Consider the following 19,568-nt stretch of genomic DNA (forward strand, 5'->3'; position numbering starts at 1 on the left):
CTCCAATAGACCCTAACCAAGAATATATTGCGATCTCGAATAAGTTAAGATTCACTGAACGAGAAAAAAGGATAATAATTCAAAGAGGTCTCAAGAGATAAGGCTGTTTTCCAAAAAGTATTTTTTGAAACTGAAAAGTCAGTTGCTCTAAGCTAATTATAGAGGAAAACAAAGATTATGTTTCAGATGCTGAAAGAGTGAAACTACATTCGTGCTTGATGCGCGTGCGTGTGTTTGGTTTTGACAGTCTTGTCTTAGCTCGACTTGGACGAAATTACCTGTTTACGAGTGCGGAACTGAAGGGCCTAATACACATATCATACCGCGATTCCCACACAGTTTTGTTTCTAAAGCTTGAGCACACTGTGGGAGACAGTTGTTTGTTGAAATGGAGAAAGTGTGTTTTCTGATATATTCTGCTCTTCTTGTGCTAACTAGAACCATTTACGCCAAGAGTAATACTGGTAAGCACAATGTTTAGACTAACATCTACATGTTTTTTCTTTTTGAAAGCTGACTATTAAGTATGCTTGCTTGTTAAAAGAAATCAAAGTGCTCTGTGAGCAAACTCGTGAATTGACAAATTATTTTTTGCATTATGTTTAATGTTATCTGGTTTAGGAAATTTTGTGGTTGATTGTCATATCTAGAGGACGAGCAGTAGTTCAGTGTTCGCTAATGCAGCAAAGAAACAAAGTAACGTTGGGATAAGAAGGCATTACAATTGAAATGATCATGCTATTACATTTGACAAGGGTGGATGATGTCATGTGTTTTAAACGTATGTCATTTTCGTTTCTGGTTCAAAAGAAAAGGTTGGAAGTAAATGTGGGTGAAAAGTGAAATTTACTGTCTATCATTGTAAATATTAGAAAATCAAGGCAATACTGTCTTAATGAAAACATTAACGATTCCTTCTTTATCAAATGAGACAAACGGGAACGAGTTTTGAGTGATATAACTAAGCCAAGACTGCCACCGTCATTTTGGATCTCCACCTGAGTAGATTTTAGTCACGTGCTAGGCAACTTATAATCAATAACAAGATAGAATTTCATTTCAGGCCTATTTATCAATTTTGTGCTGTATAACTTTCGCATTTTAGTACGTAATATGTATTTTGAATCTTCAAATTGTCTTGAAACTTAAAAGAAAATTGTTCTTTAAAAATTATCTGAAAATCGGTAGCTAAAATTGTTTGTTTAGGTGTTATTTGATTTTCGTGTTAACTTGTAATTTCGTCAGTCGCCGGCATCTTTCGTTGCTTCACACAGGAAAAACACAATGAAACGTAATGATCGATTTTGTCCTCAATCTCACGCCATAACAGAAAAAACCTCCGAGCGCTTCGCAGTAAGTGATATTTTCAGTGAATCTTCGGATTGTTTTCAACTTCAAGGATTGTAAATTACAAATTTATGAAAAACGAAGGTTGTTCTGTTATTTCAGTGTGAATCCTTGCATGCCTACCAGTCGCTGGCGCCGCTTGTTGAAACTAAAACGGAAAAAAAAAACTCTTTTAAGATTATCATTGGCTTCTTTTTCACCCCACCACTATTCTTAGCAACAAAGGTCGCCATTTCGTTTGTTTATTGCTGGCCAAAAAACTATCAAATGCACTCAAAAGCCTAAAATTGAAAGAAAGTTTACAGGAATCGACCAATCGAGCGAGCGAGCGAGTGCCATTCCCCACATCGTATCTACAACTCGCTCTTGTGCATGCGCACAATTCACGAGTTAAAAAGGATGGCACTGTAATTGGCAGGACAAATAGTGCTCACCACACTTTAGATATCGCAATGTATTCAGACTGTTCCGGCGAATACTTGGTCATTAACATAACGCCGTCCGTTGGGACGGCCGAGCAAAACACTACATGCCGGAATTTAAGTCCAATTAATATTCGAATCGGTCGTGTCAGTTAGTTGTCGTTCAGCAGTCGCACAGTTAGGACAAAAAAAAAACAGTAAGTTTAGTAGCTGTGTTTTCGTTTGCGAATTTGGTAATAGTTGTAGAATTTATCGTCGAAACACAGACACCACGAAACCATTCCAAATTTACAATCGATGCAGCCATTTTTTGGTAAAAAAGCCGAAATTATGGTTTTGTCTCGTTCTCGAGAGCTAGTTGAAAAAATAGTTTAATAACATTAATGCACAACAGGCTTTGTGCTAGTTCCACACATTAGCACCTAGGATCCAACATTAAAATAACCCTAAAGTGTATTAAGAAGTATACTCATTCGACAGATCAGTAAGGAGTGGAACTTTGAAAAGGGAGCAAATATTCTTCGTATGAAGCTAATCGCATACCAAACAAAAGAAAACAAATAAAAAACGAAAAACAAGAAGCAAAATACAAAACAAAACAAGAAAAAGAATGGATTAATTCCGATTTAGATCCATACCTATAAGGACCAAAAAGAGCTGTTTACATTCGAATACAGTTAAATAAACGTTCACCTAAGTTGGTTTTGGATGCTATTTTACTCCAAAGAATGTTATTGTTAGAGCAATTTGTTTCTGCTTCTAAACTTGCTCCCAAGGTGTTATCAGCTAATAAGGTCTGTAGTTAATGATTAGGGTTTGTCTTTGTTCAATTCTACATTCAGTTCCCGTGAAGAACTTCAGTGGTTCCAGCTACATTTTCTATAGGAGCAATGGTAACTGGTACAATTGGGAAAAAAGCAAAACAATATGTGAACAGTCTGGATATAACCTTGTTTCTATTGAGAGTCGTGAGGAGTGGAACTTCCTGAATCGAATCATCCAAAAAGAAGATACCGATGAATACTTCATAGGTTTGAGGAAAGATGCATCAACTAAAGTGTGGAGATGGTTAAGTGATAACAGCACAGTCAATGCGTCCAATAAAGGACATTGGCCCTGGGCAAGAGGAGAACCTTATGGCAACGATGAGAACTGCGCGGAAATGTACAGACATTATCTTAATAACTTTGGGCTCTATAATGATGTCGGCTGTGCTTCACCCCTCGAAAAAGCAGGATTCATATGTGAATTTAAAGGTGGAGGAGGTAATAGACCCTTAATTCACATTACACGAAACTGAGAATAAGAATAAGTAAATCGTTTTACGGCCCAGTCCTTCCCTAGAAACTCAGTTACACCGAGGAAGAAAGCTAAAAAGATTACATAACATAGTATAAACACTAGATAGACCGTGAAGTCACTTTGGATCCTGATAGTGAGGCAATAAGGACTTCTTGTTATACAATTGGCTAAATTATTTAAATATATCTATTTATTGGTTTATGTATATATATATATTTTTTTTTCGTTTTTTTTCCATGTATAGATACCACACTGTTACCATTGCTTTGCGCTTCATTTAAAATAGGATATAAAATCACAAAATTACAATGACAAGTGAATTTTCATATTCTTGTCTAGAGAAAAAATCAGCGAAAGCGACGGCATCCACCCTAACAGGTAAGTGTTGGCGTTGTAAGTGTTGAAGGCTTGACCTATCCAACGAATATGTCTAGACGATGATGTGAATCAGTGCTGAATGTAAGTATAAACAAAGTAAAGTGGCATAACTTCTCTCGACTTACTCCTTGAAACTCCTGCAAATCTTTAATTTTAAATTTATACATATATGTACGTAGAATAGGAACAGACAAACCTTAAACGAATAGAGAAAAAATGCGCATACTTTTGGTTCTTCTTTTTGGTTTTTTGTTATTTACAACTTTTGTGAGCATTATTATCATTACCTGTCAGTATTTGTACAATTTCTATGTTAGAAAAACGAAATGCTAATAGTGAATCACTAACTTTGGTTTTGTGTTCCTCTTTAATTTAGGATTGAATGATGGATCACAGGCATCGATAACTGCTCGGGTAAAAGGACCATCTACAACTGCGACAACAGGTAAAAGCTTATCCACCCTTTTTTTTGGTTATTACCATTTTTCATGCATGTGAGCATTATCATTATTATTACCTACAAGTATTTCTACAATTTTTATATGTTAGAAAAACGTTGAATTTTTATTGAAAATGCTTATATTTTTGTGTTCCTCTTTTATCCACCCTTTTTTTGGTTATTACCATTTTTCATGCAAAGATTTATTTATTTATTTATGTAATTTTCCCATATAAAATAAATTCGTAACGCACTGTTACTGTTAATTTGCGCTTCCCTTAAAAATGGATGGGCAATCATCAAAGCATAGGTATGAGATACAGAAAAGAACCTTTAAAAAAATAGAAACAAAAAATTTATCACTAGTTTTTCAACTTCCATGCGTTTCATTCCTTTGTCTGTTCTGTTATTAGTTACCACCATCATTATCACCATCGTTTTATTGATTTTACAGTGTTTGTATAAATTTTATAGATGAGAGCAACGTTGAATTTGTATCGAGAATGCTAACACGTGGATTTAATTCATCAAAGCATTTTACAATTTTTAAAATGTTGCATCTGAACGTTTGGTTCCATGCCCTATCTGAAACAGCCTCTTCTTTTATATATCAAATAAGGGGTCACGTCAGGGAATACCGTCACTGAATATCCCTTGGCAGACGATGTACATGCTGGCAAGCCTAATTTGATTGTGATTGTTGTGGTGCTACTGGCCTTTTTCATTCTGCTCCTTGTAGTCGCTTTCGGACTTATGTTCTTTCGCAGACGTCGGCGCCACGATAAACAATGTAAGTGCCTTTCACTGTGTTTTCTTTTGTTTCGTATCTAACTTTTTTTCTATCATGAGGAACAATCCTTTTCCTGTGTCTTTACATTACTTTCGTCTCCTTATGTTCTTTCGCAGACGTCGGCGCCACGATAAACAATGTTAGTGCCTTTCACTGTGTTTTCTTTTGTTTCGTATCTAACTTTTTTCTATCATGAGGAACAATCCTTTCCGTGTGTCTTTACATTACTTTCGTCTCCTTTACTTTTTACCTTGAGTTATCCACGTAATCAGTCAACTGTGCAAAAGAGCATGTACTTAAATTCCATTTTAAATGTCCTTCTGATAATTGCAGCAGTTTATGCATTAATGTATCGTTCACTTTTTGACAATGCTTCGAAAAGAACGAAGTATAGGTTTTTGTCGAGAGCCGAGGGTCTTAAAATGTTAAGGGGCGAGGGTTCAAAATATGTCAAGGATTTATTTATTTAATTGTTTATTATTACTTATGTTTCCTCGAGCGCAAGAGGTTTTATTAACTTGTCGACATCCACGCCTGGATCACACAAAACAAAACTTGGTTATTTATGGTGGTTCTTTCAACGATCAAGAAACCTCTTTGGTGACGGGTTTCGACCGCTGAAGTATTTCAGAGAAAAATTAATCAATAAAGTTTAGGCGACTTGGACCATGGGCTTCAAAACAAGAGCAAATTTCGAGCCATCAGTGAGTAATCAGTGTCTCCTTCCGCTTCCCCTCTACCTGCGTCGCAGTCGTATTTTTGCGCCGGTTTTTTTGTACATAGGATGTAAAGTTCGTCTATGAGTTTCCTCCGATCGACTTCGTGAAGTTCTATGAATCACGTATTTATAGTTTTAATAAACATTTTTTTGTATCTTGTGGTCGCAAAATTCCCCGCTCTTTTCTCTTAGCCATTCGCGCGTTTCCTTTTTTGATACCACTAAGGGACTAAAAATATCGAGGTACTTAATCATAGATTTTCGTATTACTGGGGCAAAGAATATCGTTCTTCCTATGAAGAACTACGTTATATAGAAGTTCATGAAATCGTGGTTTTACTTTTGGTAGGATTTTTAACAACGTGCTCTGAGCAAAGCTGAAAGTCTTTTTCATCAAAATATTAAAAGACTTCCAACAAAGATTAATGAGAAGGAAGAACGCTTTCAAAAAACTCTCCATTACGAATAACTCACTGAAACACGCGCGTGTGAAATAGGAGAATGCGAGAAAGTGCTAACGAGGGGAAACGAGAGCTAACATCCTGGTATTGCTGACACTTGGAGAAGGGTGGGAAATCTTACGACCGCGAGATAGAAGGAATGATATAACAACAAATTTTAAATAAGCAAAGAAATAAATCAATTAATGAATTAGGAAATTTTTGAACCCTTGACATTTCACCCTCGACCCTTGACCAAAACCTTCACTGAAAAGAACAAACTTACGTTTCCTATTTTTTTTTTAAAAAATTTTAATTTTTTTTTATTTTCTTTCAACACTAACTACGGTGAAAATTAATTGGTGACACGATTTTGGGGATAACTATGGAAATTATGTTACAATGAGTAAGTATACACTAGATTACTGATACGTATTTAAGTACACTTAAAGAGTTTTGCTTATTATTAAGTATATAAAAAGGAGAAGATTTCTTTTTTGCCTCTCAGTTACATTTGGCAAACCACTACCCTGGAAGCGATTAAAACATTTGTTATAAAAGGAAAAATAAGCTATGCAACAAATTGATTAAATAGAGAGGCAATAAGATGCCCTTCGGCGTGTTGCTTTGGCTGGTTGTCGCCTGTCTCCAGGTCAGTGAAAAATAGTCCTTAAGTTAGAGATACACACGGCAGTTGTCTTTTGCGTACCATGGTCTTCCTTACAAAAGCGAGACAAGTTCGGAAGTAAGATAAGCAGTATCAGGGTGTACAGCGACACTACGAACTGATGTTACAACTGCTGAGTCATTCAATGTAAAACTGCTGACCCTAAAAACATTAATTAGAGAAATTATCAAAGTCAAAAACAAATTTGTTTGATAAGCAATTTACTGCACATTATAAAATGTCCAGAGAAATGCGCGCGCCGTGATTGGTCAGAACGAGTTCATTATATTTCCATAGAGCACACGCCTTACGTCACACAAGTGCACTGTTGAGATATAAGGCACGCAGCCTATGTCATCGGTACGAGCGCACGCAATTCATGATACATTTTAGTATAGGTAATCACATGATTTCGAGTGCAATTTGGAATAAATAAGCACGAGTTAATTTTTTCAAAGACTAACAAAATTGCACGAGTCCTACGGTCTCGTGCAATTTGTGGTCTTTGAAAAAATTAACAAGTGCTTATGTATTCCAAATTGCACCAGAAAAATCATGTGATTACGTATTAATAATATAAATATAAAAAATACGAGATAGCTTATATAATTTATTCAAACCTGTGCATTCGGTCAAAACAACGGCGTAAGATCAAAACAGTAATACTCAATGATATTTTCACATCTATAAGGCACAAAACAGCTGAAAGTCCGGCAAAACAGTTCAAGAAATTGTTCAGTCTGAGTCCTAATCACTTTCGATGGAATGAAATTGTCGTTTGCGAGGTTTAACCATGTTTGTTTTAATTTCGGCGTAGAATCACTCGTGCAAAGTGTTAAGCTGGATCGGCTCGTAGTTTTCATTTCGGCCTTGACGATTCCCCTCTCTAAACACCACTTTTTCTAAATCGACAACCAAAAAGCAATGCTTTTTACAGTGTTTTCGTTGTTAGAGTTGTTTTCCAGCTGTTGTATTGTTGTTGCGGTGTTGAAAGAAGGCCTACTTCAAACGCCGGCCATTGTTTCGCTCGCAAATTTTCAGAGTAGCCAAATGTTAAGACGTCCAAGGCTCGGATTTGATTAGCTTTCTGTGAATTTCTTTGTTTATTGAACAATCAGAATGTCTGGTTGTTACTATCTTTGCACTGAATTAACGCTCTTCCTCGTTGAATTATTTGAAAACTGCATTTATCTTAACCAATCAGAACTGAGTAATTTTTTCACGTATATTATTATAAAAGAACCAAAAAAAACTTGTTACTCGAGAAGTGAGAGAAGCACTCGCCTGCGGCTCGTGCTTCTCCGCACCTCTCTCTTGTCCTTAAAAATTACCAAGTGCCTATATAACTCAACAATGCAATCAGCGCGCTTTTATCTCTTTAACATATCAGTAAAGCCTAATTTCTTGCGTCATAGATGATGTTTAGACGAAGATCGTATCATGTGCACCTACGAGAAGCCTTCGAGCTCTGAACTGACATCACTCGACCCTGTGCTTGTTCAACAAACACAGAGCTCCGCTGAGCTTACTATTCACCTAACCCTTTCACGAACGGAATCTGGGCTGGCCACCTACGAAACGGTGAGCGACTGCAAAAGAGAGTGCGGCTATGATAACATTGAGACTAATCGAAAGTTGAGTTCAGTAAGCGAGGGATGTTCAGATATTCAGGAAAGAGCGCCAGAAAACACAGTGTTGGTGAGTGGTGAGAAAGGAATACAGCAGCCACCTGCTTTGTGCGATCAAAAAGAAGAAAATAAGGATCATGTATACGCTGTTGTTCATAAAGAAAGAAAAGGCAGAGCCAGTTCTGGAGTGAGCGCCCTCGAAAAGACTGCGGGCCGCCCTCAGGAAGAAACAAGTGGTTTACCTGTCCAATGGGCGTCCTGTGTAGATCAATCCCCGTCTCTGACACCAGAGAATCGTTCGTCTCATCAAACTGACTCAGGGCTCGACAACAACACAGAGGCTACAGGGAGCGAGACACCTCAGGCTGGTGGAAACACTGAATATTTGTACGCAGCTGTTGACATGACAAAAAAGAAGAAGAAGCCGCCACAGGTAATACATCTCACAAATCTTGACAACAGTTTTTTTTGTTTCTTTTTGTTTTGTTTTGCTTTTATTTGTTGGATTTTTTTTTTACATGAAGACGTGTTTCTTTTTCAACACTGTTTCATTAAGGAAACAATCTTAGTCTATTTACTTCTTCGATTCATAATGTCCACGTATGATAATTAAGCGTACAGCTGGAGCACGGCAGCTGAACTTTAGTTTAAGTATCTAAAGGATCCTCTGCAACAAACAAATAAACAAAAAAATACAAGACTAAACTGATAAAAATAAATTTGAAATTAAAAAAACCTTGATCAGAAGCAAAATAAGGGAACACTGACCCGGTTATCTTATCAAATTCGTTTACAATCTTTAGTGTTTTATTTCTCATTTAATGTTGTTTTTTTGTTATTGTTGTTGTTTGCTTGTTTGTTTGTTTATTCGTTTACCTCGTTACTGTGTTGCTATCGTTATTTAATGTCTCTTGTTTCACGATCTGCTCATAAGGTATTATTCTCTGTTCCATGTTCGATGTAGAAGCTCGCTCCATACCGTGGCCTTGTGTACGCAGATCTGATCCTTTCCCGCGAAAACAGTGCAAAGCTTGTAAAAGAACAGTCCCAAACAGTATACGTTAATCCCGTCAAGACAGCAAGCGTGAAGATATCACAGAAGAATCTGGAGGAGACAAAGGACGGCGAACATAAGTGAAACTCGCTTCCTATCTCAGGAATGTTTTAATGATAAACATAGAGATGAAAACAAAACTGAAAGAAACAAGTATGCAGACCCCAAAATTAGGGTTAGAGATCGGTAATTAATTGTTTTGTCATTACAAATACCCGACTAGTTTTGTAGAAACTTCTTCCAGGGATTGTACTCAGAATACTTTAAATCAGCTCCTTTAAGGTACATGCATGTCAAAACTGAAAAAAATCAGTATAACTCATATGGGATAAGTTTGTATAGGAAAAAGTTCGTAGTCAGCATTTCGCGTATGCGCGTACTGAAGGAAAACGTTTCAATAGTTCAATTAACTTTGTTCTTGGTGTCTAGTTTCATGCTAGAGGGAAGTTTTCTCTTCAAGCACAGTCGAAATAATGAGTTAAGAATAAAAGTTATAAAGTTATAAATTCCGGAGGTTGGATGACGTTCAACTGCAGCGTCAAATGTGTCAAAGTTGTAAAAACTGTTTTAACGTTTTTATTTTCAAATACCACGGTATGGTGTATCATATAAAAACAACAAAAACGAAATTCGATAAATAAATGAACAAAATGGTTTAATAAATGGTTTTCATTTATTTCATTCAAAAACGACAAAACCTAAAGATGGCTTTTCAACACCATTATAAAACCCACCAAAGAACCTTTTTAAAACTGGCCAAGGACAATGATACACAAATACAAAATTCTTGCAATCTGTATAAATATTTGGCTCTTCTAAAAAGAAAGCTAGCTCTTTAGAAGATCAAGATGTTAGAAAACTTAATTAAGTGTTAGGTAGAAATCAATTTCTTTCAATGTTTCCGTATATTCTGGATTATAAGTCCAAATTTAAGTATTCGCACTCACTCCTTGGTTTTTGTACGCAGCATTCAGAAATTACTATCGTTTCACCTGTTTAATGAATGCAAAACGTCAGCCCACTCCCCTCCCCCTCCTCTCTTTAAAGAGAAAAATTAGAAGTAGAAGTGTAAAGAACCTCTTTCCTTTCATTCGAGTGACTGGGGCCCCAAGAAGCCTTAGGAACTGAGCGGTAAGGTAATGTTGCGGTCATCGGCTCGTGAAACGAAAGTCTTAAATTAGCATTTGGTTTTAATGAAACGGTAGAGAAAACAGCACAAAATCTTGACATTATTTTTATTTGAAATAGCCCGAAATCCTCTGTTGTTTTCTGAGAATCAACAATTCTAGTATTTCTATAATACCACGAATAATTTTTCAAGAAGAGTCTCAGTTTCCAGCTGATAACAAAATGCGTGACTCGATTTTGTCACAAATTTCTGCAATGCGTATTACAAAACGCATTTATTCTTGCAAAATGCCGCAACTGTTATTATAAAATGCTTGTTTCCCCCTCAATAACTTTCGTTGTAGCTCTGAAGTCTTCAAAACTGATTTGAGCGGTGAAGATCACTTTTTAGTCCTTTTGCAATTTTTCCAAGAGGTTAACCCTTTAACTTTCATGAGTGATCAAGACAGAATTTCTCCTGACAATATTAATACAATATCAAGCAGACAAGCGATGAGATTAAAAAAAATATATCAATTAGGGGATTTAAGTTGATCCAATACTAAATTTTCCAAACCATCATCACAAGAACTGTATGGGAGGCAGTAAAGAGAATTAGTAATGAGATCTTAATGATACCCTGTAGAAAATGTGTTCGTATCATCATCGGTGATATTACTTCTCTTTTCTGTAAGGGTTTTTTCTTTAACAAACAGAAATGAGGAAAAAGAACGTCACATATGTTAAAACATTTTTAGTAATTTGATTATTGTTAGTACTATTATCATTGTTATTATTATCATCATTATTTTACAGAACAAGATCGTAATTTGTCTTCACCCGAGTTAATTTTCTCCAAAACTGTTTTGCGGGAATTCTTTTTTTTCAGATTCTTGATTTTGGTTTCGTTTGTCACACTATCAGAAATAACACCGAAAGAGACACGATTTATTTTTGCAAGGTAAGAAGAAGAATGAACAGGAGTAATAATCTTCTCTCGTCTCTGAAAACTGAAATATTTAGGACCGAAACTCGGTGAAATCTCTATGATAGAGCATCCAGCTTTTCAAACAATCTCAGAAGTAGAGAAAGATTCCATTTATCTCATCTCAGTCTACACTGGTAATTATTGCTACTATTACTGTTATTGTTTTTTAAAATTTATTTACACTAGCTATTTTCATAAATCTTTGTTTTGCAGTGAGTTTCTTGATTTTGGTTTCATCCATCAAACGATCAGGATACTGAACTCGGAAACTTTGCATTTTTCAAAAGGTAAGCAGCTTAAAAAAACTAATTCATTTATACTCTATCTCTCTAAACCCTGACATATTTCTAAAATAAGCTTGCTGAAATTTGGAGATTTTTAAGTGGGGTAAATGGGGTTGAACGTAAAATGACAGAAAACTTAGCCGTTAGACGTAAAAATCGACAAATTTCAACCAAGAGTCGTAAAAAACTAACCGTGAAAATTTTTCTCTAGCCGTAAAATGTCCCAAATTTCAAACAATGACCGTAAAAGCTCATCGAGACCCTCTTAAAGCTAGTGACGATTTGGAGGCGCAGTGATTTTTTTATCGTTCAAATCAATATTTTGTTTTTCACACGCGTGACTCTTGCTATTTGCATTAATCTTTCTTCTACGGGTTTTATTTCAGTTTCTTGTTTTTGGTTACGTATGTCACGCGATCATCACATGGCAGATAAAATTTTAAGAGCAAAAAAATTATGATGAAAATGCACAAACCTCTATCTTTTTCTATGCACGTTGTAAGACTAAGTGTAAAAGCGGAGATATTGCAGACATGACTTTTAAACAATTCTCCTTTTTGGATCAGTCAAGTCCTTACTTTGTAATATCACTATTTATCATATGGCTGGCAGCACCCGTAGGCAATACGAAGCGAATCCTTACTTCTAATATACTACCCGAACAGGCAACACGGGCCCGTCTTGCCCGCTTGGGATCACCCTCTTTGATCCCGGGTGAGAAAGCAAGTTCTTAATTTTTGGACAATGTCAGCGATGGATTCGCAAAAAGCGGCAGTACACAGTGAACTTTGACGTGCTTTCTTTCCCAGTTCTTGAAATGAATTTTGGACAATGTCAGCGATGGAGTCGCATAAAGGCAGAAAACAGTCAAGTTTGACTTGCTACAAACACAGTTGGCTTTCTTTCCCAGTTTTTTAGATAAATAAGTAATTTTTTAGTTTTGTCCAAGCGAAATATATTTTTGCCATGCAGTAAATCCTTTATTGACCAAGCATGTTCGGTCAAGAAGGCTGAATATTAGCTTCTTTAGCGTTTTTTTATGGACCTCCACGATCTTCAAAAACGCGAAATAAAAAAATAAAAAAAAAAGATAACTCGGCGAATATACAGCCATCATCACCTCACGCGTGGACAAGAACGTATATTTATTTGCATTTATCATTGACAGGTTAAGTTTTCTTTCAGTTTCTTGCTTCTGGTTTCTTTTATCAAACGACAAGGATACTGTTTTCAAAGGTGAACGAACTGTCTTTCTCTGCGTATAGTTCTATGGGTGCCACGCGTTAATTTTCATTTTTATTAATGAGTGTATATTATCATTCTGTCAGACAAATATTGGGAGAATCAAGCTCTAGGCGTAACTAAAGTAGTTCGAATATTCAGTGGCCTGTTACGTCGCATGTCAAAAAACAAAATTTCCTATCGTTTAAGAAGGCTCCATAGGGTTTTCTGCTTAATTTTGGTGCGTGCGCCAGCGTAATGTTTTTCTTAAAAAATGTTTATGTTTTCGCTCTTCAAGGTCACTAAAAGCCATCAGAAGGGCAGTGAACAAGGTTCGGACCAGTGTTTGCTGTAGTAAAAATTGTAAAAATGATTTTCGATATTAAGCTAATGCTCCACGAAGGGAGGCGCTCGCCAGTGATAGTTTGGCTGTGCCTCTTATTTTATTCAATTTGCTTCGTTGAAATCTAAAAATTTTCACAATTAGGAAAATTTGCCCTGCCGATCATTTAAAAGCCGAAAAAATATGAGTTTCAAAGCCAGTTTCCTAGCTATTTGCAATTTTGTGTTTTTTTCCTCTATATCCAATTTGGTCCTATGAATTTATTGTATAAACATTCACTAGGAAGGCACAAATATGTTTAACGGTTCCACCGAAGGAAACGCGATAAATCTAGCTCGAAAGATCCCTGTTTTCTTTGCCGCAAAACATTATGTAATTGAATAAAACTTCACCAAGATAAATATCTGAGCAAGCGTAAACTTTCTAATATCTCGCGGTATCTGTCGCCTTTTGGCAATCTTTCTCACGGTGTTTTCTGTTCCGTTGACCTCTTTTCCAGGCGTAGAAGGCCCATGAACATAACGGGTGCAGTTGCTGCAAATCCTTGATTCCATCACATCAAAACTGTATCGTATTAGACTGTTTTTAACAAACCATTTCAGATGACAATCGTGCGATTGTATCGAGCCGCCATGTTTGTTTGCAAGTTGACACTTTTAAGGTTCTCGCTATGTTCGTACCCAGATCTCGCGCGGTCAAAAAACCTTACAGAGCCTCCCTAGGAAATGATATTCAACAAAGTATTATAGGCGTCGAAAATAAATTTCACTGTATGCCTGCCCAAAGTGAGGCGATGGGGCGGTTGAAAAAAATAATACAATAGTGTTCTGTGACAGAAATTAAACTACCAACCCAATGAATTCAAAAAACGAAGTTTTAAATCTGACATACTTTTGATAAATTTTACCTGAATTACTTACGCGTAGATAAAACATCAGCAGAAGGAATCATTATTAATATGGACCAGTTTGAAGTTGTTTAATTATCTTTTTTCCGTCTAAGAGACGGGTCATTATTGATCGCCGGGGGATGGGGGACAGAGGATTTTGGAAGGGATCACATGATTCACAGAACCATGGTGGGAAGTCAACTGAATGTTATCGTAAAGCAACATACCCCCCCTCCCGAAGTAAAGTTATTTCCAGAACTTGGTATCCAATGTGACACTATTACGAGCGAGAGATATGGGTGGGTGTCGACGAAAACTGGGGAGGGGGGGGGGGGGAGTTACGGGAATGTTACGCTTAAACCAACAAGCTTTTATGGAAAGTGGGCGTTCTGCCTGAAAAATAGTTGCACGAAGATGGCTTCCAAAAGCCATCATCTAATTTAGTTATTCAAGGTTTCTCTATTTTTTACTTATTTCATTTCAGGAAGGCATTCTGTAAGACACAAAAGAGCGATGAATAGCACGCGTGAAATCCTAGCGAAGATCAAAATAGGCTTGGATGTTGCCACATATCTTCTGAAGACTGATCGTGGTATACAAGCCTCTGATTTGTGTGATGAATGTGTAATCTTACTCAACAACCTAGACTCTGATATTAATGGCCTTGATGTCTCTGAGGTAATATTTAATGCGTACTATGCAATCTCTGGTTACACAAATGCAAGAAGTTACACCATTAAACTTATTGACATATTCTACAATGCTGGAATATCAATGAAAGAACTGGGAGACAAATATATACAAAGAAGTAGGTTTGCAGAAGCCAAGAAACTTTTTGAAAGCGTAGTTGCGATCAATAAAACAATTCGCCTTAAAAGTGAAGAAGCAATCGCTTATGGCAGGTTAGGATGTGTGTTTGAATCACTCGGTGAATATCAGAAGGCTAAAGAATATTACGAGAAAGCACTTGTTATCGCAACACAAATTGGCGATAGGGAAGGAGAAGTAACACAGTACGAGAACCTTGGATGTGTGTTTAAATCACTCGGTGAATATCAGAAGGTTAAAGAATATTGCCAGAAAGCACTTGCTATCGCAACAGAAATTGGCGACAGGGGAGGAGAAGGGAGATGCTACGTGAACCTTGGATGTGTGTTTCAATCACTCGGTGAACATCAGAAGGCTAAAGAATATCACGAGAAAGCACTTGCTATCGCAACAGAAATTGGCGACAGGGGAGGAGAAGGGACATCTTACGTGAACCTTGGATGTGTGTTTCAATCACTCGGTGAACATCAGAAGGCTAAAGACTATATCGAGAAAGCACTTGCTATCACAACAGAAATTGGCGACCAGGAAAGAGAAGAGGCATGCTACGGGAACCTTGGATGTGTGTTTGAATCACTCGGTGAATATCAGAAGGCTAAAGAATATCACGAGAAAGCACTTGCTATCGCAACACAAATTGGCGACAGGCAAGGAGAAGGAAGACAGTACAGGGACCTAGGAGCTCTGTTTGAATCACTCGGTGAATATCAGAAGGCTAAAGAATATTACGAGAAAGCACTTGTTATCGCAACACAAATTGGCGACAGGAAAGGAGAAGTAACACAGTACGAGAACATTGGACGTGTGTTTAAATCACTCGGTGAATATCAGAAGGTTAAAGAATATTGCGAGAAAGCACTTGCTATCGCAACACAAATTGGCCACAGGGGAGGAGAAGGGAGATGCTACGGGAACCTTGGATGTGTGTTTGCATCACTCGGTGAACATCAGAAGGCTAAAGAATATTACGAGAAAGCACTTGCTATCACAACAGAAATTGGCGACCAGGAAGGAGAAGAGGCATGCTACGGGAACCTTGGATGTGTGTTTGAATCACTCGGTGAATATCAGATGGCTAAAGAATATCACGAGAAAGCACTTGCTATCGCAACAGAAATTTGCCACAGGAAAAGAGAAAGCATATGCTACGGGAACCTTGGATGTGTGTTTGGTTCACTCGGTGAATATCAGAAGGCTAAAGAATATCTCGAGAAAGCACTTGTTATCGCAACACAAATTGGCAACAGGCAAGGAGAAGGAACACAATACGGGAACCTAGGAGTTCTGTTTGAATCACTCGGTGAATATCAGAAGGCTAAAGAATATCACGAGAAAGCGCTTGCTATCGCAACAGAAATTGGCCACAGGAAAATAGAAAGCACATGCTACGGGAACCTTGGATGTGTGTTTGGTTCACTCGGTGAATATCAGAAGGCTAAAGAATATCACGAGAAAGCCCTTGTTATCGCAACACAAATTGGCGACAGGCAAGGAGAAGGAAGACAGTACGGGAACCTAGGAGCTCTGTTTGATTCACTCGGTGAATATCAGAAGGTTAAAGAATATTACGAGAAAGCACTTGCTATTGCAACAGAAATTGGCGACAGGAAAGGAGAAGGGAGATGGTACATGAACCTTGGAACTGTGTTTCTATCACTTCGTAAAAATAAGGCGGCTAAGGAACATTTTGACAAAGCCCTTACCATCAGTACAGAAACTGGCGACAGAAATTGTGAAGGATGTTGCTACGCAGGCCTTGCAGATGTGTTTTATTCTTTTCATGACTACCAGAAGGCTACAGAACTATACGAAAAAATGCTAACTATCAGCATGAGCGTTGGTGATAAGAAAGGACAAGGATTGAGTTACCTAAAACTTGGAGATGTTTCTCTATCGCTTGGAAATTATGACCAATCGGAGAAATTCTTTGACAAAGCGCGCTCGTTGAGCAGCAAAATTGGAGACAATATGAATTACTTTAAGAGCCTCTTCGGTATTACTCGGGTAAAGATGTCGCAATCAAAGTTAGAGGATGCAATGCTGTATCTTCGTCAAAGTATTGAAATTTATGAAAAGTTGCGAAATTTTCTCAAAGGAAACGATGAATTTAAAACGTCTCTCTTGGAACAGTACGGTAATTTCCCCTACAAGTTGTTGAGTGAAATGCTGCGTGCCAACGGACGCCTGCGAGATTCTCTCAATGTGGAGGAGCTGAGACGTGCTAGAGGCCTTGCAGAATTAATGGCGGACAAACTCTTAACTGAAAGCCACATCTCAACTGATTCAACATATCGGCCTGGGATCGAGAGCATTGTGAGTAAAGAGAGCAATTGTGCTGTTTTGTACATTTCATATTGTGAACGACATGTTCATCTGTGGGTCTTAAAAGCAAATGGACACATTGACCATCGAGTGAGCCCCGAAATGAAAATCGACACCCTCATTGCTGTATTCGTTTGCGATGTGGAGGATATTTTTAAAAAGAGTGCCTCCAGTTTCGGAATTTTACTTAATGAGAATTGTGAAGATCGATCTCTAGGTGACGATACTTCCTTGTCTCCTCAAGAACAGAGCCGAGCACCTTTGCAAGGTGACCAAATCAAACGGAACGAAAGTATTCTTCAGTTATGCTATGACCAAATTATCGCTCCTGTAAAAGATTTACTTACAGAACCTGAAGTCATCATTGTACCTGAGAGATGTTCCTACCGAGTCCCTTTTGCTGCCTTACGGGATGAGCCAGCAGGAAAGTATTTATCAGAAACCCACAGAATCCGCATCGTCCCTTCTCTCACGACTCTCGGGATCATCCAGGAATGTCCAGTGGACTACCACAGTCAGACCGGTGCACTGGTAGTGGGTGATCCTAAGGCTGGCAAAGTGCAATACAGAGGACGTACTCTGAACTTGGAACCATTGTCCGGTGCAAGAAAGGAAGCAGAAATGGTTGGTCGACTCCTGGGGGTTCAGCCTTTGTTAGGAGAACACGCAACAAAGCAGGCGGTACTTCACGCACTTCATTCAGTGAGTCTAATACATCTTGCTGCTCATGGTCATGCCGACAGAGGAGAGATTGCCCTTACCCCTAATTGTGCTACGAACGGTATTCCACAAGAAGAAGACTACCTTTTGACAATGTCCGACATTTCAAAGGTTAAGCTGCGTGCTAAAATGGTCGTACTTAGTTGTTGTCACAGTGGGCGTGGAACCTTCAAACAGGAGGGAGTCATTGGAATCGCCCGCGCATTCCTAGCATCTGGTGCACGTTCAGTGTTGGTGGCATCTTGGGCCCTACAAGACGAAGCAACAGAGCAGCTCATGAATCATTTCTACGAACACCTGGCTGCTGGAGAAAGTGCCAGTGAGTCCCTTCATCAGGCCATCAAATGGTTGAGAAGCAACGGCTTCACTGAACCTCGCCAATGGGCTCCATTTGTACTTATGGGAGACAACGTGACATTTGACTTACAGAAATTAAGGTAAGCTTATTTCTGATGACTGATTTTGTAGAAGTAACATTATCCACCATTGCTTGTGAAGAAAAAAATTGTGTGACTATAAGATTTAATCTTATGCACAAAGAGCACATTCTGATCATAGTTCAGTAGGATTATTTCAGTCTGTAAGAAATTTAACATTTAAGCCATTGGTCAATGCGTGCAACAACTGCTATCTGAGAAAAATTAATTGATAGATAAATAGATTAATCGATTTATTGATAAATGTATGAATACCGTGGACAAGCTAAGTCAAAAAACAACAGCCACCTGATGATGGAAACTTGATTTCCTCTCTCCTAAAAAGTTTCCACTTATGTCCAGAAATGCCCGCAATAACGAAAATGGCAGACTCGACGAAATTTCATCAAAGCGAGTGAACTTTCATGGATGACGATTTTGGCCAATTTTAGTCAATTTCGTCAAAGCGGAAATCAGCTCGGTGGATTTGACGATTTTGACGAATATTCGCCATTTTCGTTACTGCATGCATTTTTGGACATATCTCACTTATGATCTTTACTCAAAATGTTTGTTTTAGGCAAGAAAGAGCCGACAGAGGACGAGAATAAAGGAGACAAGGGACAGAGTGGCAACTGATCCTGGACAAACACTCTTCCTCCCTCTCGAAGAAAACTGGTGGTACCTTAGGCAAAAACTTTTAAATCTGCACCGCTATTTTGCATGCTTTTTTTTTAACACGGCCCAGCTGCTTAGCAGATGATGCAATTCGCCCAAAAGTTGTATTATGTTTACCAAGAAGGAACAAAGATGATCACACAATTCAAAAATTGAAAACAGGAAATATTAGGTGAATTTTTCACGTTGCGAAAATTATGAAATTGTTTCTTTTCACTTGAGGTCACAAAAATTGATTGACCTTTTTATTTTCCTAAGATTTGATTCTTAATTCTCGTTACCAGCTTCCATAATTTTCTCTCTAAATTGATAAGGAGAATCAGTTCGGTATTATGTCAGGAAACATAAAAAAAAGAAATCGCTCCCACATTGATAAGTTTTGTACTCTGATTTGTTACCAGATAGGTATCGTGTAGATAGTTTTGTATGGAGAATTCACATGTAAATCTTATCAAGGCGTTAAAGGGCGAAAGGTGAACGTATTTGTTCATTTATTGAACCTAAACAGTAATATAATACTAACAATAATAATGGTAAGAGCCGTAGAGCGCTTTTCAATTGAGAGTCATAAAACCAAAACCAAATTA

The 19,568-nt window shown here is 37.7% G+C and overlaps 4 protein-coding genes and 1 pseudogene across 4 annotated transcripts; all 5 read left to right on the forward strand.

Annotated features, from left to right (window-relative positions):
- Positions 1–19,568, forward strand: part of LOC131777441 (melatonin-related receptor-like) — a 95,976-nt pseudogene that overhangs the window by 30,085 nt on the left and 46,323 nt on the right.
- Positions 389–3,475, forward strand: LOC136278143 (perlucin-like protein). The gene is made up of 3 exons (XM_066161508.1): positions 389–475; positions 2,623–3,034; positions 3,411–3,475. The coding sequence occupies exons 1-3, from the start codon at positions 389–391 to the stop codon at positions 3,473–3,475; spliced, it is 564 nt and encodes a 187-aa protein (XP_066017605.1).
- On the forward strand, positions 7,925–9,570 carry LOC136278142 (uncharacterized). The gene is made up of 2 exons (XM_066161507.1): positions 7,925–8,564; positions 9,096–9,570. The coding sequence occupies exons 1-2, from the start codon at positions 7,944–7,946 to the stop codon at positions 9,267–9,269; spliced, it is 795 nt and encodes a 264-aa protein (XP_066017604.1). The 5' UTR covers positions 7,925–7,943; the 3' UTR covers positions 9,270–9,570.
- Positions 14,158–17,261, forward strand: LOC136278259 (tetratricopeptide repeat protein 28-like). Its single transcript, XM_066161771.1, has 3 exons — positions 14,158–14,206; positions 14,502–17,158; positions 17,235–17,261. The coding sequence occupies exons 1-3, from the start codon at positions 14,158–14,160 to the stop codon at positions 17,259–17,261; spliced, it is 2,733 nt and encodes a 910-aa protein (XP_066017868.1).
- On the forward strand, positions 17,245–19,031 carry LOC131777231 (tetratricopeptide repeat protein 28-like). The gene is made up of 2 exons (XM_066161662.1): positions 17,245–18,324; positions 18,884–19,031. Exons 1-2 carry the CDS (start codon positions 17,270–17,272, stop codon positions 18,912–18,914), a joined length of 1,086 nt encoding a protein of 361 aa, XP_066017759.1. The 5' UTR covers positions 17,245–17,269; the 3' UTR covers positions 18,915–19,031.

The sequence above is a fragment of the Pocillopora verrucosa genome, chromosome 14 (genome assembly GCF_036669915.1).
Source record: "Pocillopora verrucosa isolate sample1 chromosome 14, ASM3666991v2, whole genome shotgun sequence".
In the NCBI taxonomy this organism is placed as follows: Eukaryota; Metazoa; Cnidaria; class Anthozoa; order Scleractinia; family Pocilloporidae; genus Pocillopora; species Pocillopora verrucosa.